This window comes from Phacochoerus africanus, chromosome 14 (genome assembly GCF_016906955.1).
Source record: "Phacochoerus africanus isolate WHEZ1 chromosome 14, ROS_Pafr_v1, whole genome shotgun sequence".
Lineage (NCBI taxonomy): Eukaryota > Metazoa > Chordata > Mammalia > Artiodactyla > Suidae > Phacochoerus > Phacochoerus africanus.
The window spans coordinates 936,739-963,150 of record NC_062557.1 but is presented as its reverse complement, the minus strand read 5'-3'; the positions used below and the strand labels follow the sequence as shown (position 1 = coordinate 963,150).

The 26,412-nt window shown below is 67.0% G+C and overlaps 1 protein-coding gene across 6 annotated transcripts; it reads left to right on the top strand.

Annotated features, from left to right (window-relative positions):
* Positions 1 to 26,228, top strand: ASPSCR1 (ASPSCR1 tether for SLC2A4, UBX domain containing). 6 transcript variants are annotated; one of them, XM_047757579.1, is made up of 16 exons: positions 1 to 143; positions 943 to 998; positions 3,745 to 3,859; positions 5,414 to 5,514; positions 12,432 to 12,489; positions 13,311 to 13,384; positions 13,636 to 14,080; positions 21,178 to 21,317; positions 21,559 to 21,640; positions 21,868 to 21,934; positions 22,603 to 22,665; positions 23,028 to 23,080; positions 25,499 to 25,550; positions 25,733 to 25,802; positions 25,878 to 26,053; positions 26,135 to 26,228. In XM_047757579.1, the coding sequence occupies exons 1-16, from the start codon at positions 42 to 44 to the stop codon at positions 26,146 to 26,148; spliced, it is 1,668 nt and encodes a 555-aa protein (XP_047613535.1). In that variant the 5' UTR covers positions 1 to 41; the 3' UTR covers positions 26,149 to 26,228. The 6 variants fall into 6 exon arrangements, 3 of the variants coding, with proteins under 3 accessions (XP_047613535.1, XP_047613536.1, XP_047613537.1); XM_047757580.1 differs by lacking the exon at positions 26,135 to 26,228 and having other exon boundaries at positions 22,895 to 23,080; positions 25,878 to 26,017; XR_007131764.1 differs by lacking the exons at positions 25,878 to 26,053; positions 26,135 to 26,228 and having other exon boundaries at positions 23,028 to 25,550; positions 25,733 to 25,779.
* The last annotated feature ends 184 nt before the right edge of the window (positions 26,229 to 26,412 follow it).

Below are 26,412 nucleotides of genomic sequence, written 5' to 3'. Positions count from 1 at the left end.
TTTGACGCTGGGCGGGCGGCGGCGGGTCACGTGAGCGGAAGATGGCGGCCCCGGCAGGCGGCGGGGGCTCCGCGGTGTCGGTGCTGGCCCCGAACGGGCGGCGCCACACGGTGAAGGTGACGCCGAGCACCGTGCTGCTGCAGGTGCGGCCGCGGGCAGGGGGGGCGGCGGGAGGGGGTCGGGGGCGCGGCGCCGGCCGCTCCTGCGGTTGCTTCGAGGGCCGCGGGGGCGGGGCCGGGCGGAGCCGGCGGGGCGGGGCTTGCGGTGGCCAATGGGCGGCCTCCTGGCGCGGCGGGCGCCGGGCTCCCGGCACCGAGGGGCCGGCGGGGGTCGCGGCCCCTGCCGCCCTCAGCGGAGGCGGCGGCGCGCCCAGCCCCGGTCCCCACCCCGGGGACGCTCTCCGGCGCGGTGCGCTGCCGGCGGCTGTGCTGAGTCACTGGCGGCACTTCGCCGGGCAGCCGGCCGACGTCGAGCCTATCACGTTGAAAGTGCCTGCTGAGCGCGGCTGTGTCGGCGACCGTGCGCGCACATGGTGCGGCGGGGGCCGAGCCGGTGGTGACATCTCAGGGCGTGCTGGGCGCAGAAGGGGGCTCCCTCCGGGGGTGGGGGGGCAGGACCCACTCGAGCTGGTTCTCTGTGAGGGGGAGTCCCTGAGTGTGTGGGAAGAGGTCTGTGGGGACGGATTGTTGGGGACCCGGTGTGGAGGGCCCCCCCCGCAAGAGCTGGGGTGACAAAGCAGGTCCAGTGCGGAGGAGGACAGGGCGCAGTGAAGCGTGCGTGCCTTTGAGTGGTCGGTCCCTCTCATGGCTTGTACTGGGCTGTGTCCGGCAGAGCCAAGCAGCTCTCCAAGAGGCGAATTGTGCCCTGGGTGCCTCAGTGTCACTTGCCTACCACCCCCGCGCCCATCGGATGCAGTGGCTCATGCCCTTATCTCACCCCTAGGTCCTGGAGGACACGTGCCGGCGGCAGGACTTCAACCCCAACGAGTACGACCTGAAGTGAGTGCTCTGGCCACTGTGGACTACAGTCTGTCCCCTCTCCCCAGCTCCCCTCCCCTCCCCCAGCCCGTCCTCCCCAGCTTAAAGGGACACAAGCCTACTTTCTCACCCGTGGGAGGCCAGGAGCCCCCGGTACAGTGCTGGTGGAGCCGCACTCTCTCCAGAGGTCTGGGGGGGATCTGGTCCTGCCTCTTCCAGCTCCGGGGGGCTCCAGGTGACCCGAGGCTTGCGGCTGCCTCCCCATCCTCTGCCTCCTTTCTCCTGTGTGTTGTGTCTCTGTCTCTTTCTGTCCCTCATGAAGTCATGTGTCCGTGGATTTAGGGCCTCCCGGGTCATGCAGGATGACGTCATCTCGAGAATCTTGATCACCCCTCTGCAAAGGCCCTGTTTCCATAGGTCACACTCACGAGTTTGGGGGGTCAGGGGGTGGATAGATCCTTCTAGGGGTTACCATTCTACCCACTGCAGAGGGTTTTTATGCATTTGGTGCTATAAGGTCCTGGTGGGGCTCTGAGGGTGAGAGGAGGTGGCCGTGGAGAAATGCGAAGAAACCTGCAAACAGAGAGGGGGTTCTGGGGCCTCAGAGCCCCTGTGTTTGTGTGCACAGGTCTCTGTGCGCGGGCGTTTTTCCGAAGAGAGAGCTTGCACCAGATTCTCCAGGGGTCAAAACCCCACACTGGTGGATGGGTTTCTGTCCCGTAGCGGGAGCTTGCCACCTTAGCGGTGTGTCCTCACGGCAGGGGTGGCGAGGAGCCCGAGGAGCGGGAGCCTGTCTGTGCGTCGCGTGGGGCTGTGCATAGGAGGTTCTGAGCAGAGAGGCCCTCACGCCATCCTGGATCCCTGCTTCCTTCCGCAGCCCCCGAAAATCCCAGGCACCTGGGCCGGCTGGTGCCCTGGTCTCCAGGCACAGAGCTGGGTGGTCCCCTTTCCGCTCTTGTGTTCTGAACCTGCCTCAGACATCCACGTGGTGTCTGGTCGGAGCTGGTCAGAATGTCAGGCCTCTGACTGTGCGTATTGATTTTTTTCCTGTCTCCTTTGTGGCCACCAATCGCGTGATTTGTTTAAAAAGTGCTGCCACTGCCGAGGAAGGCAGCCTCGGGTGCACGCATGGGCGCTCCCTTCTGCTCACCGCCAGGGCTCCCAGCACAAGCTCCCAGGCTTCCCCTGGGGTCTGCTGTCCCGTCTCGCCTCGGCGTCGAGGTTGTTGTATGGCAGCTTCCGGCAGTGTGGAGGGTTGCCTTTCCCGTCTTCAGGTGCTGTGTTCCCGTTGAGAAACTCATTGTTTGCAAAGGCACCTCGGCCTTCATGCAGTCGGGTGACCGCCTGGAGACCGTCCGATCTCACAGTCTCTCACCGGCACTGTCGTTTCCCCCCTAGCCTTCGGTAAAAAGAGAGCTCACCGTCTGACTTCTGAGCAGCATAAGTACGTTCTCTCATTCGCTCTCCTGGCCGTGCATTCTGCCCTCTCTCTCCTGTAAAATCAAAGCCGCACCGCGGTGGCGGTTTGTGCCGTGGGCAGGAGCTTTTCTCAGGCCCAGCTGATCTCTGGGGTTAGCAGTGCTGGTTCCTGTTCCCGGAGGCTTCCTGGGAGCTGAGGGGGTCTGGAGGAGAGGCCGCTTGGCTGCCACGCTCCCTGCCCCCAGGTGAGGCCGTGTCCAGGTCTCTGAGTCCCTTGCAGCCCCCTCTTGCCTCCTCAGCGGTGGGCGTCGGACTCTGTGTCAGTCCAGACGGGGGTGCGTCGAGCGGGACGTCAGGCCCTGCGCGTGGTGGGCCCAGCGCAGTCTTGGGGTGGCCCAGGCCACCTGGTGGTGCTGCTCATCTGAGTTTCCCGTTTGTGCAGCGTGCTGACCCTGACCCTGGCCACGCTTCCCAGGAAGGCAGGCTGCCGAGAGAGGCCAGCGGGCGTCTGGGAGGTGCTGGGGTTCGCCCTGTGCCCATCTCTCCTGGCCTGGGGTAGGAGTTCGCTGGGCTCCCCCCAGTTCCTTCCAGGACCCGCCCCCACTTGGACTCAAGCTGTGCGAGGGGGTCAGAGGACGCTCCAGGCCTCGCCTGCTTGTTGGAGGCTCAGAGCTGCAGGTCCCTGTGCGGCGGCCCAAACGCGCGGGACACGGGCAGAGGGACTTACGGGCTGGTCCAGGGTTGGAGGACCTGGCTTGGCCGGCCAGGAATGGGGGTCTCAGCCCTTCATCCCCAAATCCCGGCCACCGGGAGGGCCTGGCACTCCCTGGGGACTTCAGGCCGGGTCATCCTGTTTGTGCTTTTCTAGAACCTTTGCCTCTGTTGCTTGTCTTCAGAGTTGTGGCTCTGCTTCAGAGAACGGCAGGAAGCAGGAGTGACTGGAGCCGGTCATCTTGGCCAGTGGCTGGCTGCACGGGGAGCATGGCTGCAGCGGCCAGGCCGCCGCAGCTCTGGGCGGTGATGACAGGGCTCTATTCGAACTTTCCTGAGCAGAGCAGGGCGCACGCCCCTCGGTCACGCCTGTGTATGTTCTGATTTTCCGAGTGCGCTTGGGCGGGTCCCACAGCGCTGCCCCATTGGAGGGAGCCCCAGGGTGACCGTCTGTGTGCTTTCTGTCCCTGCAGCTCGCGCTCTCTTTCCTTCCCGAGACCCGCTACGGGAGCTGGGGACCTGCTCTGCCTCTGCAGGCTGCAGGATCGCTGGCGGGATGCGGGCGTCCCTCGGCTCCCGGCAGCCCTGGGCTGGGCTCGAGTCGGCAGGCAGCCCGTGGCTTTGGTCTGTCTTGCAGGTTTCAGAGGAATGTGCTGGACCTGTCTCTGCAGTGGCGATTCGCCAACCTGCCCAACAACGCCAAGCTGGAGATGGTGCCCATCTCCCGGAGCCGCGAGGGGCCTGAGACCATGGTAGGTGGCCCTCGCGGTGGGCTGGCAGCACCACTCCTGCCTGCCCTTCCCCTTCCCGTTCAGGCTCAGGTGGTCCGGGCCTCAGGAGGCTTCAGCAGACCGCCTTCCCGCCTTGCTCTCCGAGAGCTGCTGGTGGGAGACGAGAGTCTGCGTTCTCTGTGCTGAATGGCCTTTTTGGGGTGGGGGTGGAGAGGGGTTGTGCTGTGTCCCCATCAGCACGCGGGCAGCCTTCACCATGGGACCTGATGTTTCCAGCCAGAAAATCTCTGAGAATCTTGAGCCGGCAGGGCTCTGCGGAGGCCACGCGGCCTCAGTTCTGGGGTGAAGGCACAGCTGGGGCGCAGGGCTCTGCCACCCGGAGTCCTGGTCGTCCGACCCACACGCTGCTCTCCACCAGACCAGTAACCCTGGCCCCAGCCCAGGGGGTTAGCGAATGACTGTAGGGTCGCTGGGCACAGAGATGGCAGTTAAAGGACTGCTGCCAGCTCACACCCGGCTGTGTTCTCCCAGCAGGCGGGAGGAAGGCCCGGGCCCTGGGGTGTCAGCTCTCTCCAGAGGCCCCCGGGAGTCAGGCAGCTGGGGCTGAGCCCACTGCCCCTCTCTGTCCATTGCCGCTGTGATTCTCAGCCTTTCTCGTGGAAGGAACACTGCCTTGCTGCGCAGGTTCCTGGAGGGCGGCCTGGAGGAGCCGTCCCTCTTTTGTTAGTTATTGGGATTTATTGTAAATGAACATGCTCCTGGAGTTCCTGTTGTGGCTCAGCGGGTTAAGAACCTGACGAGCATCCATGAGGTTTCGGGTTCGATCCCTGGCCTTGCTCAGTGGGTCGAGGATCTGGTGTTACCGTGAGCTGTGGTGTTAGGTCGCAGCCATGGCTGGGATCTGGTGGTGCTGTGGCTGCGGCGTAGGCCGGCAGCTGCAGCTCTGCTTCGATCTCTAGCGTGAGAACTTCCACGTGCCACAGGTGCGGCCCTAAAGAGACAACTAAATAGTAGATAAACATGCCCTTGAAGAGTCTCAAGGCTGCTTCTGAGCAGGAGGAGCCATGGTGTGGTGAGTCTGTGCCCGGCCCTGGCAGCTGGGGCAGAGCTGGCGCATTGTGGGGCTCCAGCCCTGCTGTAGCACGTCTGTCGTTCTGCAGAGGGACCTGAGAGGTATTTACCCCTTCCCAGGTTGTAGACCTGTGTCCCTGTTCAGGGAGGCAGTCACTCAAGATGGGCCGACAGAAGCAGTGTGCTCGTTTATGAGAAAGGGAATTCAGTAGACAGGGGGAGTTAGTTACCTGTTAGGTAAGAAATTACCCTGGGGAGTTCCCTGGTGGCGCAGTGAGTTAAGGATCTGACACTGCCATGGTTGAGCTCAGGTTGCTGCTGCGGCGCGGGTTCTAGCTCAGGCCCAGGAACTTCTGCACGCTGCAAACTTGGCTGGAAAAAAAAAAAAAGTAAGGAATTGCTCTGGCGAGTGAGGGGCAGCGCTCAGCCTGGCTCCCCGCGCCCCGGCGAGGGGCTCGCGCCCCGGGCTCAGACCTCTCCCTGACTTGGCGCGCGTCTCCCCAGGTGCGCATCGCCCTGCAGCTGGATGACGGCTCCCGGCTGCAAGACACTTTCTGCTCAGGCCAGACGCTCTGGGAGCTCCTCTGCCATTTTGCGCAGATCAGGTGAGTGTCGGCGAGCAGCCCGCAGGCGGGGCTCTGCGCCGTGCTGGGGACATCGCCCGGCCCTGCCGATCCAGACCCACGGGTGGGAAACGAGGGCCGCGCCTGTTCTTCAGCCGCACCAGCCGCGCAGGTTGCCGGCAGCTGGTCCTCACTGGGGGGGGGGGTCCCGGGACAGCTAGACCTCCCCCTCCTGGAGAGCAAGACACACTTTGGTGCTGGGGGGAGCTTGAGAGGCCCCCCCCCCCCGCCCCCGCTGCTGCCGCCGCCACTGGTGTAAACTCTTTAAGGTGACGCTGGGCTGTGGTTGGGGCTTTTTTTCTTTCGGCTGCACCCACAGCATGCGGAAGGTCCCATGCCGGGGATGGAACTTGCGCCACAGCAGGAACCAGAGCCACAGCGCTGACAGCACCGGCTCCTTGAGCCGTGAGGAAGTGCCGGGCACCGGCTCTGTTTAAAGAGAAAATCTTGCCGACAGCTGTCACGTGTTAGGTCTGTCTGGGGATTAATGTTTATTTTTATTTACTTATTTATTTATTTATTTGGTCTTTTTGTCTTTTCTGTGGCTGCACCCACGGCATACAGAGGTTCCCAGGCCAGGGGTCGAATGTTTAAACTTTGCCCCTGTGTGTGTCAGAAGGGTCACCTTCTAAGTTTTATTTCTTCGTTGTGGGAGGGAGTCTCATGAGTCCACTTTTAAAACTCTCCGTCCCAGAACGCGAGGATAGAGTGGCTGCTCTGTGGCTGTAGGCAAGTTGCTCACCCTCTCTGGGCCTCCCGAGGGTGATGAGAGGATGCGTTCTTTTGTCTCGAGTGCCGAGAGAATGGGGCCTGGCTTGAGTATGCCTGCGGGGCAGGGGCTCTGGGCAGGTCCCCACCCTAGGGAAGCCTGCTCCGAGCGGACGAGGGACCTGCTGCCCCAGCCGTCCCAGCAGCCGATTCCTGCTGCCCCACCTGAGCCCCACCCGAGCTGCCTCCGGGAGCTCCTCACCAGCCCTCTCTGGTGCTGGTGGCCCTCTGTTCCCTGTTCTTTGTAAGAGGAGGCCGTGGGGGCAGCAGTGCCAAGCCCCAGCGTCCCTACCCCTCCTAGGTGCCTGGTCCCTGGCAGCCAGCCTCTGCTCCCCGCCAGACGCGTTCTGAAAGGACCCCCCCCCCACTGCACCCCCCGCCACCTGCATGGCCTCCAGTGGCATTAGCGCTGCCTCCCTGTGCAGCTCTGGGCACCTGTTGTCCCACCAGGCCCTGGGGGGTTGGGCTGCTGTTCAGGGTTTTGTGGGGTACTCCTCAAAGCTCAGGGCCTGGGGTCCAGCACCTCCCTGCCCAGCTGCTGGCTGCGCTGCTGAAACGACGGGGCCTCTGCTTGTTTCTCTTTGTTCTGTCATTTATTCGGCACAGTCGGCCGGGGCTGCAGTGGGGAAGCTGGTTCTGGGCTTGCAGAGCTACCTGACCGGTACCCACCCCGGTGGGTGTTCAGAGCGCTCAGATTTCCCCAGGAAGGAGGGACACCGCCTTGGGGGCTGGGGAGGTCTGGGAGGAGCCAGCTGCACCTGCAAAGGGAAGGTACTGCTGCTGGGGCCGAGGGCCCGCACGGGCAGAGGGCCCGGGGCCGGACTGAGCAGGAGCACCCGTGGAGCGCTGCGATTCTCGGCCTTCTCCCAGGAGGCCGAGCGCCGTCAGGGGGTTGGCAGTGACACGGCCTGGAGGACGGGCAGTGTCTGCCGTGGATGTGGGTGGGGAGGGTCTGGGGTGGCGGGCCAGTGCTGGATGAAGTGGGGTCTGGGATTCCCTCCCACTGTGTGCTGGGCGAGGCGGGGCCCTCTGGACGGCGGGGGCGGGGGGGTGCCCGCACTGTTCCGAGAACGGGGGTGGGCAAGTGTGCGGCCCCCATGGCTGCCACGTTGTTGTCGGCTCTTGGCGCTGGGGGCTCCGCTGGCTCCCCAGTTACCAGCTGGGTACCGACAGCCAGCTGCACTGCAGCCAGAGCCCCAGGCGTGAAGAGCCCCGTGGCCCCACGCGCCCAATCTGAGTGAGGCAGCCGGAAGGGGTGGCGGCCGTCCAGACAGGCGGCAGTTTGTCCCCCGTCTCTGAGGACCTGGAGATGGGTGACATCGAAAAAGAGCGTTCACAAGTTCTCTTGTGGCACAGCAGGTTCAGGATCCAGTGTCGCTGCAGCGGCTCGGGCGCAGTGTGGCGAGGAAAGCATGGCAGGAGGTAGAGCAGGGCCACGGCTGGGGATCGAGGGGTGTGATTGCTGGCATGTGTGACCGAATGCCGCATGTCTGGGGACAGCTGGCGGCCTGAGGATCTGCCCTCCTGCTCACATGCCGGAGGGTCAGCCGGTCTGTCCTGTCTGCAGCCTGCCAGAGCTCATCCTTCCTGGGGTGGCTGGCGCCTGAGGGTGCAGGGGGCCCTGTGAGGCTGGGAGCTGATGCCTGGATCTGGGGTGCCGGGTCCCTGCCGTCCTGGCTGAGGTGCCTCCTGGGGAGGAGCTGCAGAGCCCGGTGGCCAAGCGTGAGGATGGAGGCCAGAGGAAGGGTCCAGACGGCCAGGCTGTGGGCTTCCGCGTCTCTGGAAAGAGGACAGAGAAGCACGGGGGGGAGCTGAAGGCCGTGACAGCCCGAGTGACCGGCAGGGCCTCGTTGGGAGCTGCGGGCCAGGGGCTGGCTCCACAGGCTTGGGGACGGCTGGCCTGCTTGAAGGCCTCACCCCGCCTGGCACCACCACCAGGAAGGAGTGTGCCATAGGAAGATCATTTGTTCTAGAATGCTCTACCTTGCCAGATTAGTGAGGCGTGAGCACACACGAAAAAGCTGTTTTTAGACCCAAAAGATCACCTGTCTGCTACGCGCAGCCTCTGCACAAGCTGCTGGCTGCTGCACGGAAGGGCGGGCATGGAGGGCAGGGAGCTGAGGGGCCCCGCGTCGCCAGAGCCCCTGCTCAGGCTGCGGTCGTCGAAACAAGGGGTGGCCTGGGGAGCAGGCTGGACTCTGCAGTCTGGGGTCCACCTTCCCGAGACCCGGCGGTTCCTTGGCTGCCCGTGTCGGGGGGCCAGGGTCACCCCATCATGAGGATGGCCGTGCCCCTCCTGGGCCTGCGTCCCGGTCCAGGGGTCGCCTTGGGGAGGCCGAGGTGCTGGGAACACAGGTCGCACGCGCCTTTCGGGCCGACTGGCTCAGTAAACCGGGCTTAGGACGTTAAGAAACAGCACTGGGGAGCAGTGGGGACAGCGGCAGAAGAAGCAGGGTGACGAGGCAGGGAACGTGGGCCAAGGCAGGGGTTGTGCCGGGCCAGTCCTTCGCTCACACAGGGCGTTGAACACGTGGCGTGACGCACCTGCTCTTGGGCTGGGACCGTCGTGTCTTCACAGGATCCCCTGGGCATCATTTCTGCGCCGTCCTGCTTGTGTGTGTGTGTTCGTGTTCCAAGGCCTTTCTCCGCTGTCGCTCGTGCACAGCAGGAGGTCTGCACCGCCGGGGCCGGGGCTTTAGAGGCAGGATTGCTGGACCTGCGGGTGGGACTCGTCTAGGCTTCAGCTCCAGGCCTTTGCTTTGGGAAGCTGGCATTGCCAGCGCTGAAGCTGGGTCCAGATGAGGGAGCGCGTGCCCCAAAGTGGTGAGCTGGTGAGGCCGCGCTGGGGCCGTGCAGGAGCCGCTGTCTGCGTCCCACCCCGCGGAGCCCTGTGGATGCCGGAGCGCCTGCCCGCCGGTTTCACGGAGCCGGTTTTTCTCGCTTGAAGTGGTTCACGAGAGCAGCGGGCGTGCCAGATGCGGCCGGAGCTGCTGGAGGTGAGCGGTGCGGGCCCTTTGCGTGGAGCTCTGGGTGGATGGCGGCCTGGCTCGACCCCAGCGTCTTGAGCGACTGGCTGTCCACTGGATGGGCGTGTGGGCCACACGTGGGGACAGGAGGTAATTCGGAATTTTCTCGTACCCACATCAAAGGAAAGCGGAAACAGGTGCAATTAATTTCAGGAATATAATTAACTCGACTCAGAACATCCAAAACATTATCCTCGGAACGTGTCATCAGCGCGAAAAGGAGATACTTTACATTCCTCGTTGGTCTGGAAATTGGCGCGTCTCACGCTTGGAGCCGCCTCCCTCCGTGCGGGGCGCCCTGCGAGGCTCAGCACTGCGTGGAAGGGTGGCCACCCCAGGGGACGCTGGCTCGCTGTGGGCCGGCCCGCCTGCCTCTGCTGCTCGGGCCTCTGCTGCAGGGGGGGCTCTGGGCGCCCCCCACCCCCAGGCTGGGGTCTTCCCCCCACGTCTGGCCCTGTGTTGGAGCCGAGCCCCCGCCCCCCACCCCTGGCTCTCAGCCGCGTTCATCCCACTGATTCCAGCGTCCCCGGAAGAGACTGGCCATCCACCTGTTCTCTGGGTCGCGTGGCCCCTGGGGCACAGCAGGCTGTAGGGAGGGGCTGCCCACGAGGGCGGGGACCCGCCTGTGGTCAGGTTGGCGATGGGTTTCTGTGCCCAGGGCCTTGCAGGCATGGCCAGGGCGTAGATGCCAGGGTGTCCGTCGAGGGTGCCGTCTTTGAGAGACCTGGGGCTCCCTTTCTTTGGAAACTGGCCGCAGGCGCTCAGCTTTGCCGCTGGGCCTCGGCCTCTGTGCCCCCCAGTGCTCCCTCATCTCTGTGTGGGCCGGGCAGCTGGGTGGTGGGTGCATGTCACCTGGCCCTCTTGGGATGTGGCCTCAGCCACCGAGGGCCTCCTTGTGGCAGCAGGAGCTCCTCTGAAGCTGAAGTCACAGCTCAGTTCATCTGAGCCACTTTTGGTGGTTCTTGCGTCGGGGGGCTATGGTGCCAAGCTCGTGTTGGTGGCATCTGTGTTTGTACCAGTCCAACTTGGTCAGGCCCCAACGGGTGACAAAAACAAGGGGCTCCCAATTCTGGCCTCACCCCCCGGTTCACAGAAGTGCCTTGCCGGGAGCTGTCCGGCTGCGTCCGTGGCGGGGAGAAGCACGGCGGCAGTAGCACCTCTGCCCCGCTGGCCCCTGGCCTGGCGTGGGGAGCGGGCTTGCTGGCCTTGGATGGTGGGAGGACACCCCCCCCCCCCAGCCTCTCCCCAGCACCGTTCCTCTGGGCCAAGTGCCTGGCTGGGGTGTGGGGCAGGCCCAGCCCCCGCTAAGCTACCTCCGTCGGAGACACGGGGGGCTTTGGCGGTCTGTTGCAGGGGGTGGTAGCAGCGCCCCGATGCGCTGGAAGGTTCGGGTCGTCCACTGTCCTTGGCCAGACGGGAGAGCACCGCTAATTGGCCGGGAAAGTCTGGAAGCGATTGCGCGGCTGCCCCTCCCCTCGGCATGTTTACGGGCCTCTCCTCAGATGCCTCCCGCGGAACCCGATCCCTCTGGAGCGGCGACATCAAAGCCAGCCTGCTGTTTGATGTCCGGAGGCCTTCCCTTCCCGGGCGCTGCCGTGCCCTCCGCCCCGCGGGTGACGTGCAGCCCCGCACTGGCCACAGGGGTGCTGGGCAGGGGTTGTGAGGAGGACACCTGGCCCGAGCCCCCGAGAGCAGAGAGCACTCTGCTTGTCGCGTGGCAGGCGGGCAGCCAGCTTCCTGAGCCCAGGCAGCCACTGCCTCTGTCGCGGCTGAGAGGGGCCGCGTCCCAGCGGCTCTCTCCCCCCTGGCCCGGTGGCTCTGGTTTGCGGGAGCATCTTCTCTTGCGCCTCCTCCATCGTGGCTTCAGGACGAAGAGCCTGTGGGCCTGGCCAGGGCTGTCTCTCCGCCACGTTGGGGTCTTACGTTTCCCTGAGCCTGACCCCACTGTGTGTGCAGGGTCACGCCTGCCTGGCTGGCCCCCGAGTTGCTCGGGTTGAGAGCTGGAAGGCATCCCTGGGGGAGGCTTTGTTGTGAGCACAGGCCGGGGGCGGGGGGGTGGAGAGCATGGGCTGAGCCCCCCCCGGGTGCCAGCCGGTGGGAGGTGGCCCGGGACCTGCCCCAAGGGCCCCCCAGGGCGGGCTCTGGGTTGTCTGTCAGTCCTGGGGGCCTCACAGAAGCAAAAACCGATAGCAAACGAGAGGACGTGCTGAAGGCACTTAGAGGACAGTGGCACGGGTCTCGGGGACGGGCCAGGTGGCAAGTGTCAGCGTCAGGTGTGGTGACCGGCTCAGCCGTCGGCTCTCCCACCCGGCCGGGTCTGTTTGAGCCCTGGGGCCTGGCAGGGCAGCGCTGCGCGGCCTGAGGACGTGCCAGGCCTCCTGCTCTGGTGGCCCAGGCCTCTCTGGAGGGGCGGGACAGGCCTGGAGCGCTGCTAGTCCGTCTGGGTCAGACGTTTATCTGGGGGCGAGGTCTACAGTCGTGTGTCAGAAACGCAGAATGAGCTTCGCTTGGTTGTCGCAGGCCTGCTGCAGTGATGTAACCATCCAAAGCCAGGGCTTGGTCACCTCGTGGCCTGTAACCGCGATGGCCAGCGCAGGCCGGTGTGGGAGGTGCCGGCTGTCCCGGGTGCGGGCCTGGTTGTGCACCTGCAGGCCCCCACCCTCCCCCATCCTCCGGTTGGGCGTCCCCCGGGGCCCTTCCCTCCCGTCCTGGGGTCTGGTGTACAGGGAGGGCGCCGTGGCCAGGCCGCTGCCCCGCCGCTTTTGTCCCAGCCTTGCCCTGCTCTGTCCTGGAGGTCGTGTGGTGGACCCAAGCCCCGTGCTCCCTGTGCTTCTGGGGCAGCCACCTCTCAGGGGACACGGGCGACGGCTTCAGGTAAAAGCCCAGGTCTCGGCCCCTCCGGGGCTTTCTTGGTCCCAAGCCCAGGCATGGTTGGTGGTGGCCTGGGCGAGGCTGGTCCGGGGGCGGGGGGGGGGGGGCTGGCGCTGCCCGTCTCCTCGGAGGCCGGGGCAGGTGGGAGACGCCGCCAGGCCGTAGGCTGACGGCCAGGGCGGACGAGTCCTCCTCGGAGACGGGTCTGTGACGTCTCGCTCGCTGTCCCCGCAGGGAGCGTCTGGAGCGGCCGTGTCAGGCGAGCCCAGTCTGCGTGTACATGCGGGACGAGGTAGGTGCCCGCGCCCGCGCCCGCCCCCACTTTCCGGCCTGGAAAATTCACTCTCAGACTTGCCTTCAAAGCGGCGGCCGGGAGGCTCGGGCCTTGAAAGCGTGGTGTGTTTCATGGAAAAAAGGCCCGACGCCGGCTCCGCTGGAAGCAACCAAGGGCCGCCCAGGCTGCTCCCAGCCTCCCTCAGAGCCCTGTTTGTTTTCTCAGCTCCTCTCAAAGCCCAGGAGTCACAAAAGCGGTTTCATTTTCATACACATTTGCTTTGCTCCGTGCTCTGATCTTTCCAAAACCGAGTATGGCGTGGGGCAGGCTTGGCCTGGCACCGAGGCCCTGCCTGTCCCCGCCCGTGACGGGGGGCCCTCCTGGCGCGGGGTCCCCTGGCTCACAGGGGCTTTTTGTTTCGACCCTGGCCAAGTGCCCTTTCCTGGCGGGGGTGGCCACCGTCCCCAAGGGCCCCCTGCTGGGGCTGGGCCGTGCCCACCTTCTATCCCAGTTTGAGGCTCCTGACCCAGGGATGTGAGCAGGGGGGCCCTTGGGGGCCACATACCCTCCCCTGGAAGGCAGATCACTGAGCCTCGCGCACCCGGGCCTGGGTCAGGGCCATCGTGGTCAGTCCCAGCCCTCGGCGGGCTGGTCAGCTGGCCACATGTGGCTAACCCAGGCCCAAGCCCTGCCCGCCCGGGCCTCTCGGGTGCTGGTGCTGGGCTGGGGCCGGCTGGGGACCCCAGGGTGCTGGTGACAGAGCCCAGGCTGGGAGAGGCAGGCGGATGGGGCGCTCGGTCAGTGGGCGGTCAGCAGGACGGCACGTTCCCTCCTCGCAGGTGACCGGCAGAGCCGCCTTGCAGAGCACGACCCTGCAGTCGCTGGGCCTCACCGGGGGCAGCGCCACCATCAGGTGGGGGCCTCGGAGTCTCGTTCAGGGAAGGAAAGTGGGGTCTGGGAGGAAGGGAAGCAGGCACGGGGGAGCCCCGCCCCTCCCCTGGCGGCTTCCCCCGCCTGTGGCCTGGGGGTCGGACACCCTGCGCTCTGCTGCGGCTGCGGGGGGTGCTCCCGGGATGGACTCGGCTCGGTCGGCCCCCGAGGGGAGCCGCTGCGTGGAGACATGGGGCCGCACGTGCCGAGCCTCACTTTGCGGGCTCCCCTCAGGTTCGCCATGAAGCCCTGGGACGCGGCCGGCACGCAGGAGCCCGGGGCCTCCCGGAGCAGGAGCCCGGGAAGCCCGCGCCTGACACCAGCCGGCCAGGCCGCCGGCAGCCCTCTGCTGCCGCTGAACCCCGCGGGGCTCAGCCACGGCGACGTGAGCCGGCAGGACGCGGCAGCCAGCGCGGGGCCCGGCCTCACGGACGGCCCCAGCCCGACGCCCGCAGACGCCCAGGCCAAGCCCGTCGTGAAGGAGCCCGCACCTGCCCCCTTCGTGCCCTTCTCGGGCGGGGGACAGCGACTGGGGGGGCCCTGCGGGGCCGCCAGGCCTCTGGTGTCACCTTCAGCCAAACCGCCCAAGTCCTTCTCCAGCCCCGCAGGCCCCTCGAAGCCAAAGAAGTCGCGGCCTGGCCAGGAGCCCCAGCAGGAGCCGGAGCCAGAGCTGGAGCCGGTAAGGAGCGAGCTGGGCGCTGGGGTCCTGTCTCCTGCCCGCACCTGACCTCTAGGGGTGCAGCGTGGTCGCCGGGCGCCTGTCCGTCTCCTTGGGGAAGCGCTCTTTGGTCTCATGTCGTCTGCAGTCCGTTTTCTGGAGCATGGGTTTAGGTGTGCGGCCTGACGGGTTTTGACACACGCGTGTGTCCCTGTGGCCACGTCGCAGCCCGGAGCCGCCGTCCCAGAGCCCTGGGGCCGGCCCCCTGCCTTCTGCCCGGGCTGGCGGTTCTGAGCAGCTTTTGATGTGAAGGTGGTTTGGCCACAGTTCCTCCTGAGCCAGGCGTCCCCCAGTCACTCTCTGTCCTGCGGCTGGCATGTGTGGGGGGGCGTGTGGCATGTGCCCCACATGGGCAGACAAGCCCTATGGGGGCCCTCGTGCATCTCTCGTGGGGATTCTTTGGCGTGGAAGTTGCCAGCAGCTGCCTGAGCCGCAGCCGGGAGGGGGGCACGCGGCCCTGGCTGAGCTGGGATAGACCGGCCTGGCCCTTCCCGGCAGTGGGGGGCTCTGGGGGCGCCCCTTCCTGCCGAGGCACCACCCTCCTTTGAGCACCTCTGGCTCCAGCTGTCCCCAAGCCTGACACCCACCCCCGTCCCTGGCTCTGTCCACCTGAGCGAGGGGAGCCCAGGCGTGTGGCTGCTTGCAGCCCTGTCCGAGGTCCCGAGAGAGGACAGGCGTGGGCCCCTCAGCGCGGAGCTGGGTCTGGGCGGCGGCGGCGCGGGACTTTCTATCGGAGCGCCTGTGGGCTTTCACGAGTCCTGGCAGGGCTCCCGCAGGCTTCTCTGGGTCCCTCTGCGTGACTGCTCCCTCAGCAGCGCTCACGCCCTGTCATCAGCAAAAGCGTGTGCTGGATTCCCCAGGGTCCCAGGCTCTCCCACCTCTGGAGCGTCCACCCAGGCAAGCATGGCCGGCCTCTGGCTGGTGGCCGGAGGGGTCTTTCCCAACTGAGAGACCTGGTGGTGGGGCCAGCCTGGGTTTCCAGCCCGGGCAGCATGCTGTCACCTGCGGAGCCCCTGAAGCCGTCAGGCATGTGTGTGCCTTCCAGCCTGCTCCCCCTCTGCTCTGCCCTTCCCTTCCAGCCGGGCAGCTCTGCCCCACCCACGTCCCCAGCAGTTTACGTGGTGACGAGAAGGATGCTGCTGCCGAAAGAACCCCCCCTCTGTTTTTATTTTACGGTTGTACTCTCTGTATATGGAAGTGCCCAGGCCGGGGACTGAATCGGAGCCACAGATGTGACCTACACTGCAGCTGCAGCAACGCCAGATCTGTTAACCCACTGTGCTGGGCCGGGAATCGAACCTGCTCTTCGCTGTGACACGAGTGGCGTAGTTGGACTCTTTTTTTTTTTTTTTGTCTTTTTAGGGCCGCAGCCAAGGCACATGGAGGTTCCCAGGCTAGGGGTCTAGTTGGAGCTACAGCTGCCAGCCTGCGCCGCAGCCACAGCAACGCCAGATCCTTAACCCACTGAGCGAGGCCAGGGATCGAACCTGCATCCTCACGGATGCCAGTCGGGTTCATTAACCGCTGAGCCACCACAGGAGCTCCCATAGTTGGATTCTTAACCCGCTGTGCCGCGGCAGGAAGTCCCGAGAGCGACTCCCTTTTTACAGGTCACCTTTCTGGGTGACAGAGAACCACTGCAGCCCTCCCACCCCCCTGCCACTGGAGGGGAGCTTGTGGAGTGTGGATGGTGAGGCTTCAGCCCCACGAGTGGAGTCCGCTGGGTTTCATGCTGGGTGGCCTAGCTCACCTGCTTCGGTGGCTCCAGCAGCTTCTCAGCTTGAGCTGGCGTCCTGGCAGATGACGTCAGTTTTATCTCTTTCCTTGATATTCTTGTCTCGTGTTGTCTTTTTTGTTGTTGTTGTTGTTGTTGTTGTTGCTATTTCTTGGGCTGCTCCCGTGGCATATGGAGGTTCCCAGGCTAGGGGTTGAATCGGAGCTGTAGCCACCGGCCTACGCCAGAGCCACAGCAACGCGGGATCCGAGCCGCGTCTGCAACCTACACCACAGCTCACGGCAACGCCGGATCGTTAACCCACTGAGCAAGGGCAGGGACCGAACCCGCAACCTCATGGTTCCTAGTCGGATTCGTTAACCACTGCGCCACGACGGGAACTCCTCGTGTTGTCTTTTTTAATCATGTTGCTTTGACGGAGCCTCTGAGTAGCAGCAAACGTCATGGGCATCCTTGCTTGTCCTTGATCTTGGGGTGTCCGTTTGTCCGTGGAGGGTGACATGTGCTGTGAAAAGCCTGTGTCGGGCGGGGTTTCTGGCCCGGCCTCTCTGAGCGGCTTTCTCTTGCACAGGTGGGTACGGAGCTTCACCAGCTGTTTTCCGCGCTGAGGTGATTCTGAGCCTCTGGCTCCTTCCGTTTGTTTGCGTGGTGAGGTTTCGGATCGGTTCCCCCAGCAAGCTCCCCTCGCGTGCCGGGGGGGGGGGGTCCAGTTTGGTTGGCGTCTTCAGCGACACCGCTGGCTGTGGTCCACGTGCGTTTGCGCGCTGGAGCCCCCTCCTCACGCTTGCTTCCAGGCCACACACCTGGGAGGGTGGGGGACCCCTCTGGGGGTGCGGGAGGCTCAGCCCTGCGACAGAGGCGCCTCCTCCTGCTCCCCGGACCTCCCTGTGTTCTTGCCGAATGGGTGGGGGCGGGGCTGAGCCAGTCCCCGGCCCCGTGGACGCCCGTCCTGGGGAGGAGCTGGTGGTGCTTCTCTGGCTTCTCCAGGGACCCCGGTGGCTTCTATGCTGAGGTTCCAGCTGCCTTAGAAACTAGCATGAAGCCCCCAGTTTCGTGGCCTCGTCACTGGGCCCGAACCAGCCGTCATCGAAAGCAGGCCGTTGTGGTCGGAGTGGGCTGGGGCCAGGGGCCTGGTTCCCTCCAGGGCTCTTCTTTCGGGGGCCAGGAATCCAGCACCGGGGCAGGGCCCCTCCCTCCCTGAAGGCTGTGGCCTTCACGGCTCCTGGGAACCCGCTGGTGCCCCGTGGCCGTGTGGGGAGTGGCCTGGACTGGTGCCGGCTGGGTAGGTGGTTGCTGTCCCGGGCGCAGGAGCCCCGTGCGTCCCCAAGTGCTGACCCCGGGGGCCCAGGAAGGAGGGGTCCCGGCGAGGGGCCGCCTGGCCGCCAGCAGCGCTGGTCTTTGATCTGGGGGCCCCGGCAGCTGGTTGACTGGGGCGCGTCCCCCGCCCGCCCCTCGCCTCCTGTCACACTGACAGCCGCGCGCCCGGAGGCCCGGCCGGCCACATGGTGTCTGCTTTGTGTCCCCTTAAGTCCTGGGGGAGGGGAGAAGGAACCGAACGGAACTTTTGGGGAACTTCAAAGGTGCGCTGCAGTCATCAAAAGAGTTTCCAGGTTTCCCGTCCGTGTCCTGCCTGTGTGTGGTTGGGCTTTGAGTGAAGAGTCGGGAGAGACAGGATGAGATGCAGGCAGGTCCTCGGCTGAGGCCCAGGATGGTTTACAGACGCGGCGGCTCCTGCCTTTGATGTCGAAACACGGGTTATTAGAAGGTAGTTTTACTGGCGGACAGAACCGGGTGCCGGGTGCCGGCGAGGTCGGGGCTGTGCGGCGGCCCGGCAGGTCCTTTGAAGCCCTTCCGTTGGCCTGGGGGCTGCCCTGCAGCTCTTTGTGCTGCTGGCCGTGGTCCCAGCAGGCGTCCCCCACGCAGCTGGCCTGGTTTGTGATCAAAGGCCCCGACCCCCTGGGCAGGGCAGGCTGACCGCGGTCTCCCCTGTGCCCCTCGCCCTCCTGGGGCGGTCCCGGCCCCGGGGACCCGCTCGGCACTGCGCACCCCGTCTCTGGGCAGGTGTCAGCTCGCCTGTGGCCGTCCTGCTCCCAGTTCCAGGCAGGTTCCGAGTGCCAGGGGCCGGGGTGGACCGAGAGCCGTGCCCCTTGCTGGCCCCTGCCCTCCTCTGGGCCTTAGTGCCTTCTGTGACGTCGCCAGGTGCGGGCCCGGGGCAGGGGAGTGTGAGTGGGGCCCTCCCCGGGGGTGCTGGTGGACGGCCCCCCGATCTTGGCCTTGGCCTGGGCCAGGACGCCCACTCAGGTTTGTGGGCAGACAGCTCTGCAGCTCTGAAGGTATCAGTGGCCCGGCGACAGCGGATGCCCTACTGCTGAGGCTGTCCTGCAGTCTCAGCCGTGACGGGGCTGGCGGGGCGGTGGGAACTGCAGGGTGCTCGGCCGCTGGGGTACCCCTGCAGCCCCAGAGCTGCTCGGCTGGGGGGCCCCCTCTGTGGGTTGCCCCCTTCCCCTGGGGGTGAGGCGGGCCCACGCACGCCCCACGTTTGCTTCTTTGCGCCCTGGGGAGCTCACGCGCCCCGTGCCCGGGGAGACCTGCCTGGCCTGGCGAGGGGCTCGGGGTCAGGCCTGGCCTCGCACTGGCGCTGCGCTCCCTGCAGAGGGCGGTGGCGAGTGGCGAGTGACCCCGCTGGCCCGCGGCCCTCCCGCCCGCCCGCGATGCGGTTGGGCTCCGAGCCCCTCGGGGAAGCTGTTACCCCAGCCGTCGTCGTCCGAGGCCGGCTGCGCCGAGAGGGCAGCGGGAGGGTTAGCAAGCGAGGAGAACAGTCCTCGCGGGGACGCGGGCACGTCTGGGCTGAGGTCACCTCCAAAGCGTTGCCGCATTTTTCCTCAGTGCGTCGTCCATGTCCTGGAAAATTAGCGTCAAGAAAATGAAACTGCAGCGGCAGCAAGGCTGCTTCCGACACGGGCGGACCCCCGTGTGCCCAGGCGGGTCTTCAGCTCTTCGTGGGCGGCCCCTGGAGCGTGTCCACTGGCTGTGGGGGCCCCTCGTCCCCTCCAGGCCCGGCCTCTGGCTGTGCCTGGGGCCACGCTGACCTGGTGTGAGGTTGAGGACGGACGGGGCCCGCAAGCTTTTCTCCCCTCGGGGCTCCCTCGAAGGGTCCGTCCTGGTGGCAGGGGCTCCTTACAGAGGCATCAGTGGCCATCCCAGTGGACAGTTGGTCCCCAGGTGGCTCAGGTGTCAGTGCAGCACCTGTCCAGCCTCCGGCCGTCAGCCAAGGCCTCCTCCGAACGTCACCCGCAGGGGGTGCTCCCGGCTCTCCAGGCGCGCCCTCTGGACCGCTGGCCAGTGTCAGCCAGTCCACATAGGGGCTGCCCGGAGGCTGGCAGTTTGTTTTTAGGAGCCGGGCAGTGAGCCCGTGATGGAAAGCCTGTCCCTTGGCTGGGATGACCCAGGCCCGACGGCTCCCTGGAAGTCCCTGGAGGAGCTGATGCGCAGGTGGGGGTTGGGAGGGTTCCAGGCCAGCCACCCCACCCGCGTCCTCGGCACCAGAGGGGAGGGTCACCTTGGAGCCCCAGCGCGACCCCTGGAGTTGCGGCCCTTGCCAGTGCACGGGGAGCCCCATGGCCAGAGTGTGGGGCCGCTGGTGGTTGCCCCTGTGCGTTTCCTCCCTGGCACCCCGTCCTAGACCTCTGCCCTCCATCCAGAAGCCTCCCCATAAATCCACCGAGGACTGGAGCTGGGCGGCGTAACTGCACCCCAGGGCCCGGTTGCCAGGGGAGTGTCCCAAGTGAGGGGTCTGCCCCGCTTCCTCCCGCCCTCCACCCCAGCCCCTCCCCTCTGGTCGCAGTGTCTCTGTGGGCCGGGCGACGTGGAGGCGTTGGAAGCCCCCTGGCAGCAGGGTGACACATCCCACCGGCCTGTCTGCTGTTCTTGTGGGACCCGCCAGGGGCCGGGTCGTAACGGCAGCTGTTGGGCTCGGGGGCTTGGGCTCCGGGGCTTGTGTGCCTGGGCCTGGCCCTGGCAGACACACGGTGCCCAGCTTAGGCACATCCACGTCCGCTCTCGCCCTCCCCCAGGGGCCCAGGCGCACACTCGGCCCTTCTGGAATGCAGGCGCCGCGGCTGTGGGGGGCAGCCTGGCGCCTGGCATCTTGTTATAAAAAGCTCTGGCGTGGACGGCCTGCAGGCTGCAGGAGGGTTGTGGCTTTGAGGGGACAGCCCCTCGGGGCCTTGGTCAGCCACCTACGGGCCCTGCTGCCAGGGCCTTCACCAGCCCTTCCTGGCCACCCTGCCCCGGTGCCCCAAGACCGGAGGGGCTTCCTGGCGAGAGCCCGCCTCCCGTTATCATGGGGCGCCATGCGGCTGTACACCCGCCGACAGTGGAGACCTGCCGGCCTGGGCAGTCGAGGCCTTGAGTGTGGTTGGGGGGCCCTGGGCAGCTTCTGCCCGCGGCCAGCCTGGGCCTGGCCCTCCCCGAACGCGAGAGTCTGGCCTGTGGAGCGGGTGGGGGGTGCTGTGGCCAGGACCGCAGGACGCAGCATCCAGAGAAGCCGGCCGAGCCCAGCCCCGGTGTCGAGAGGCAGGAGGCGAGGGCCCTGTGCCGAGGCTGGGATGGGGCAGGGGCAGGCGGGAGCAGGCCAGGGGCCCAGCTCCCCGGGCGGCCTCAGCGCCGCCAAGTGCCCCCACGGTCTCTCGAGCTACCCTCGCAGCGGTTTCCCGCCTGGAGGTACTGTGAGCAGAGCAGGCCCTGCTTTGTGATTTCTGTCGTCATTGCTGCCAATTAGGCATGACACTGTCCCTTCCTGTGTCGCCAAGGTGGGCGGAGGGCAGGGTGGGCTCGGGCTGCTCCCCTGGGGAGGGGAGGGGGTTCAGCCTGGCCGTGGGGCCGATCGCTGGCAGGTGTTTGCCAAACCTTTAATTCAGGGGCTGTTGTTTGGCTGCCCCTCCCCGGTGTGGCCTTGACCGGGGCACTGCTCCCTACATTTGTCCCCCACTTTGGAGAACCCTAGTGCCAGGCAGCTCCCTGGCACTCGTGGGGAGCCCCCGTGGAGACAGGGAGTGAACAGAGAGGCAGCTGGGGTTCTTGTAGCAGTGTGGGTGCCAGAGGGTGCCAGCTGGCCCGGCTGAGCCCAGACCCCAGGGCTGTGTGCCCTGTCGGTGAGTGGGGGTCTCGGCACCGGCGTCGTGAGGCAGGCAGGTGTAGAGGAGGGGCTCCGTGGCCTTGGCCTTGGGCGGACAGATGGGGCCGCATGTCTGCCCAAGTGCCATGGGGTGGGAGCCGGAGTTCTTCCCGAGCCCTGTGTCAGCCGAGCCCTCTGCCTGCCCAGCCGGTGGACCGAGCCCCCGTGGTGTGCCACCCCGACCTGGAGGTGCTGCTCCAGGCCTGGCCTGCGGAGCTGCCTGATGAGTTCTTCGAGGTGACTGTGGACGACGTCCGAAGGCGCCTGGCCCAGCTCAAGAGCGAGCGGTGGGTGCGCCCTGGCCCTCGGGAGACCCCCCCAGCCCATGTTGGATGCTGACACCAGGCCCTGGGCAGCAGCTCAGAGGGCGTGGGGGTGCAGGTGGGGGCTCCCAGTTCTGTCCAGCCCCGGGGGGCGCGGGGGGCAGCTCACCCAGTCCGAGGGGGTGGCGGGAGGCCCGGAGTCCAGGTCGTGTGGGGGCTCTGCTCTGGTTGGGGAAACCTGGGACCTTCCCCCCCCCACCGCCAGGAAGCGCCTGGAAGAAGCACCCCTGGTGACCAAGGCCCTCCGGGAGGCCCAGATGAAGGAGAAGCTGCAGCGCTACCCTAAGGTACAGGTGGGGGGGTCTGCCCCTGGCGGCAGCACAGGCCTGCGTGGCCTCGGGTCATCCGCGGGCCCGTCGGCCCCGCGTAAGATGAGAAACGTCGGTGTTTCCACACGTGCACCCGGGGGTCCGACGGACCCGGCCCGTGGCCAGAGCATGGGCGGGCAGCCAGGTGCGGGGAGCTGGCCCGGGCTCCGGGCGCCCTGCCGACGGGCCGGCTTGTCCTGCTGCAGGTGGTCCTGAGGGTCCTGTTTCCGGACCGCCACATCCTGCAGGGCTTCTTCCGCCCCAGTGAGACCGGTGAGCAGCCCTCGGGGCATCTGGGAGGGCGGGCGGCCCCGTGATCCCCTCAGGCCCCTTCCCTCAGGGCCGTGGGGCTGCAGGGCTGGGCTCCAGGGATGGACCTTTGCCGGTTGCTGTGGTCTCCGTGGGGCAGGTGGCAGGTGCGGGCTAGGGGCTGGACTCACATCAAATGCTTGGCAGGCCAGGTGGGCAGTTCTGGGCGCGGGTGGGATAGGGGCACCCGGAGGAGGTGGGCCCAGGGCTCCCCAGCACCTGCTGTTGGGTCTCCAGCCTGGGGCTGTGGCTCACCTGGGGGGAAGGCAGCAGTGCCACCAGTTCTGAGTGGGGTCCTTGGTGACCCGGACCCAAGACTGCAGAGGTGGGGTGGCAGGCAGGTCCTCAAGGTCCCCGGTCCCCAGGGGCAGCTCTGGCTGGTGGTGGGCGGGGCGAGCGGCCGAGGGACGGACAGCCCCCCAGCAGATGGGGTCCCAGGCTGGGACCATCCCACTGGCCAAACTGCCGGGGGCACCGTGGAAAGAACAAGCTTGGATCGCTGCCCTCAAAGCTCGGATTTGGCCTGAGGTCGAGCCGCTGGGTCCGTGGAGGCTGGGCCTGGCGGCCGCAGAGGTGCAACACCAGAGCGGGTCTGCCTCTGGGCCCCCGCCCACCTGCCCTTCCTCCCGCAGTGGGGGACTTACGGGACTTTGTGAGGAGCCACCTGGGCAACCCCGCGCTGCCCTTCCACCTGTGTGAGTAGGGGGCTTGCGGCAGCTTCTCCCGCGCGAACAGCGTCGTGGGGCAGATGGGGGCACGGGGGTGGGGAGGAAGGTGCCCTCTGCCTGCCCCAGGAGCCGTGGGGGTGGGGTGCAGGGAGAGCTGCAGGGCCGCACAAGGCGCTGAGCAGGGTGGGCATACCCTGCGGTGGGCCCCCCCCCCCCCGTGCCCTCCCCCCAGCTTCCTGTTGGGTCTTGGCAGCAGCAGAGCGATGGGCGGGGGGCTGTGAGCTGAGGGGCCGCTTCAGAAACCCCCCAGCTGTGGCTGCAGGCCTCCGGCTCCCGCGTGGGCACCGAGGGCCAGGGCGCTTGCCGGGACAACACCCGTCTCTCCGCAGTCATCGCCCCGCCCAAGACCATCCTGGACGACCACACGCTGACCCTTTTTCAGGTACCAGCCTGGCAGGCTGGGGGCGCTGCTGGGCCAGCCCGAAGCGGCAGAGGCCCTGGACCAGGGAGGGGCGGGCGGCCTGGAAGGAGCAGAGCGCCTCCGAAGTCGGTTGGGGCTTTGCAGCCTCGGCCCTGCCGGGACTGCCCCTGGTCTGGGGGAGAGGGGCTGGTTGCTGGGCTGTGGGGAGCCCCGGAAGGGTCAAGGGTCAGAGGCCGCAGCCACGGGTGGCCAGCTGCCCGGGAAGGCCTGGGGGTGCCAGCTGTTGGCAGCAGGTTTGGCCCCGGCCTGGAGGGGCTGCGGCCAGGCCTTTCTCCCCGACCCCGTGGCCTCTGCTGGGAATGCCGTGCTGGGCCCTCCCCGCTGGCCGGGGGCCCGGAGCTCCCAGGGCGGGGAGTGGTGATCCTGATGGGCTGCCCTGCTGGGCTGCGTCCAGAGCCAGAAGGAATGTCCTGTGCCTTCGCCCCGGGAGAGCGGCCCGGGGCCTCCCCAGCCCTCCAGCCTAATGGCTTCTCGTCAAAGTCTCTTCAGATATTTTAATTAGGAGCAGAGGCTGGCCTTTGTCAAGCGGCCAGCAGGCCCCGCAGAGATCCGAGTTGGGGTGAGGGGCCTCCGTGCTGCCCGCCCGGGGCTGCCACCGTCAGGGGTGGGGGGGGGCGGGGGGCGGGGGCAGACCGACTGCGGAGAGGCTGGAAGCCCACCAAGGAAAGGAGCCAAGGTTGGCGGGAGCAGGGGGCTCCCCCCGCGCCCCCTTCTCCGCCCCTGGGAGCCCCGGAGGCATTGGGCCTCCTCCTGTCCCCGCCCGCCCTCCTCACTGGCCAGCCTGTTGATAAACATTGAATTTGGAAGATGCTTCGGGGTGGGGAGGCCCGCGGCCGTGCACTCCCTCCAGTTGGGAGCCCTGGGTGCCGCCTGTCCCACCCACGTGGCCTGATTCCTGGTGACACTCTGCCCCCCGCTACCAGCAGCCGTCTCCTTTCATCCATCAGCTCGCCCTGGAGCCGCGGGGCCTCGCTCAGGGTGGCGTCCCTGGCTGCCCGTGATCAGAGAGCTGGCAGGGCCCCGGGAAGGAAGCCTTCTTCCCGCCCGCGGGCCAGCGGGCGCGGAAGCGGCCGGCTTTTATGTCCCTGGCAGGGCTGCCTGGGGCCAGGCCTGCGCCCCAGAAAGTGACAGCTCCGGGTGGGTGTGGGGATGGCAGCCCAGCTGCCCCTTTGGCTGCGGGAGCAGGAGCAGGAGCGGCTCTTTGCTGAGAGCGGCCGAGGGGGGCCGAGGGCGGGAGGATGCGGAGGTCGCGGTGTGGCCACAGAGCTGCCCAGCGCCCCCTCCTCAGACCTGAGCCCCTCCCTCCTTTCCTCCCGTCTCAGCCTCCTGCCCACTGCCTCGCCCAGGGCCCCGGCTCCACCCCTGGTGGGCCCCAAAGACCACCTCGTCCGTCTGAGCAGAGGGTAGACCCTCCCTCCCAGTGGTCCCCGTGGTCGCCCGCGCTGCCCCTCAGCTCTTTGTCCCTTAGGACCCCGAGACAGAGCCGGCGAGTAGGGGGCTTCCAGCAGGTGCTGAGGGGAGGCCAGGAGGCCGGGTTCACGAGGAGCCGCCTCCAGGAGGAGGGGGTCCTGCAGGCTTCAAGTGCCACAGCCCCCAGGCAGCCCCACAGGGCGGGTGGCCCCAGTGCCTGGCCGGTTGGCTGGGTCACCCGGGGCGGGTTGGGGCACCACCCTACCTGTGCGCCGCACCCCCCCCCCCACCTCCGTCAGTGTCCGAGGCCCTGGGGCACCTCCTGCGACCCTGCAGGCCACATGCCCCTGCCCCGGGCTCCCACATGGCCGCGTGGGGTTGCAGAGTGTTCTCAGCCGCCCTCGGCCTCAGCCTCTGCTGTGACCTTGGGTCCGGCCTCGGAAGCTTCCTCTTACTAACCCCCCATCCCAACTCCAAGAGCTGGGCCCTGAGAACGGGGGGACACACTCAGCTGGCAGCTGTGGCCCTTCCACCAGGGACCGGAGACGCGGAGCCTCAGGCAGTGGCCTTGCTGCCGCCTCAGGCCCGCTTGGGGGTCTCAGCCGTGACCATCCTCAGGTGCAGAGGCCGGTGGTGACCCGGGGGCTCTGGGCTCTGCGCTCCTCTGCTGCAGCCCCATTCGGCCCCACAGTCCAGCCCCCTGCCCGGAAGGCACCCAGTCCCACACCAGACCTGGAGCTTCTGCTGCGGGGGGGCGCTGCCAGGCCTAGTTCCTCCTTCAGGATGTCCGCTGCTCCCCGGGAACTGGGGGGAGAAAGGCCGGAGCGCACGGGTGCCCGTCCGGCTGGGGCTGGAGCTGGCCCCGGGCAGGACCCTGTGGTCTGATGCCCTGGCCAGCCAGGGCAGCTGGGTGGTGGGCCACGTTGTGGGGTGGTGCCCTGGCCCCTGAGCTCCCTCTGCACCCCTCAGGCCAGCCTCTTCCCCGCTGCCCTTGTGCATTTCGGACCCGAGGAGCCGACAGGTGGGTGGCCCCTCTCTCCGCCCACCGCCACTGGCTCTGGGCCTGGATGCCCACTCCTCAGACGGGTGTGGGAGGGAGGCCGGTGGCCCTGATGCCCCCATATCCCCCTTCGGGCCGGGACAGCCACCTGCCCGGCCAGGCCCCTTGCCCTGTGGCCTGAGGTGAGGCTGGATCTCCCGCAGGCATCTACTTGGAGCCCAGGCTGCTGGAACACACTGTGTCCCCATCTGCTGCTGACGTCCTGGTGGCCAAGTGAGTGATCCCAGAGGGGTAGGGAGGGCCCAGTGCCCACTGCCCACTATCCTGCTCCTTGGCCTTTGTCCTCAGGTGCATGTCCAGGGCCGCCGGGACCCCATCCCCGCTGCCAGCCCCTGCCTCTGCGCCCCTGGAGTTGGAACCAACCTCTGAGGGAGAGGCAGCAGGGCCCCCCGCGCCAAGCCCTGGGGTGGCCCAGCCCGTGAGGAGGGACCTGGGCAAGGTGCCCAAGTGGCTGAAGCTGCCAGGTACCATGGGGGCCACCAGGCGGGTGGGGCCGGGGGGTGGCGGCTGGGACCCTGAAGTCACCCTGTGTTCTCATGCTGCAGCTGCCAAGAGGTGAGAGCCACCAGCCCAGAGGTGCCCACTCTGACAGCCACAGGACCCCTGCCTACCAAGCGGGAATAAAGACGCGAGCCTCTCTCCAGGCCCTTCTGTCGTCCTTTCTGGGAAAGGGCCCATGGACCCTCTGCCTGCTGCTGGCCCTGGGACTGGCCAGTCCGCAGCCGGGCTGGAGGGTGACCTGGGCCTGGGAGGCCGTCACCGAGGGCACAGGGCCCCTGGGCTTTAGCTGACGGATGGAGTTGACCGCTTCTCCTCTGAGAAG

Coding starts and splice junctions, on each gene's coding strand:
- ASPSCR1 (XM_047757579.1), top strand. CDS start 42: ATGGCGGCCCCGGCAGGCGGCGGGGGCTCCGCGGTGTCGGTGCTGGCC. Junction 21,318..21,558: donor GCCCAGCTCAAGAGCGAGCG/GTGGGTGCGCCC, acceptor CCCCACCGCCAG/GAAGCGCCTGGAAGAAGCAC. Junction 25,803..25,877: donor GCTGACGTCCTGGTGGCCAA/GTGAGTGATCCC, acceptor CTTTGTCCTCAG/GTGCATGTCCAGGGCCGCCG.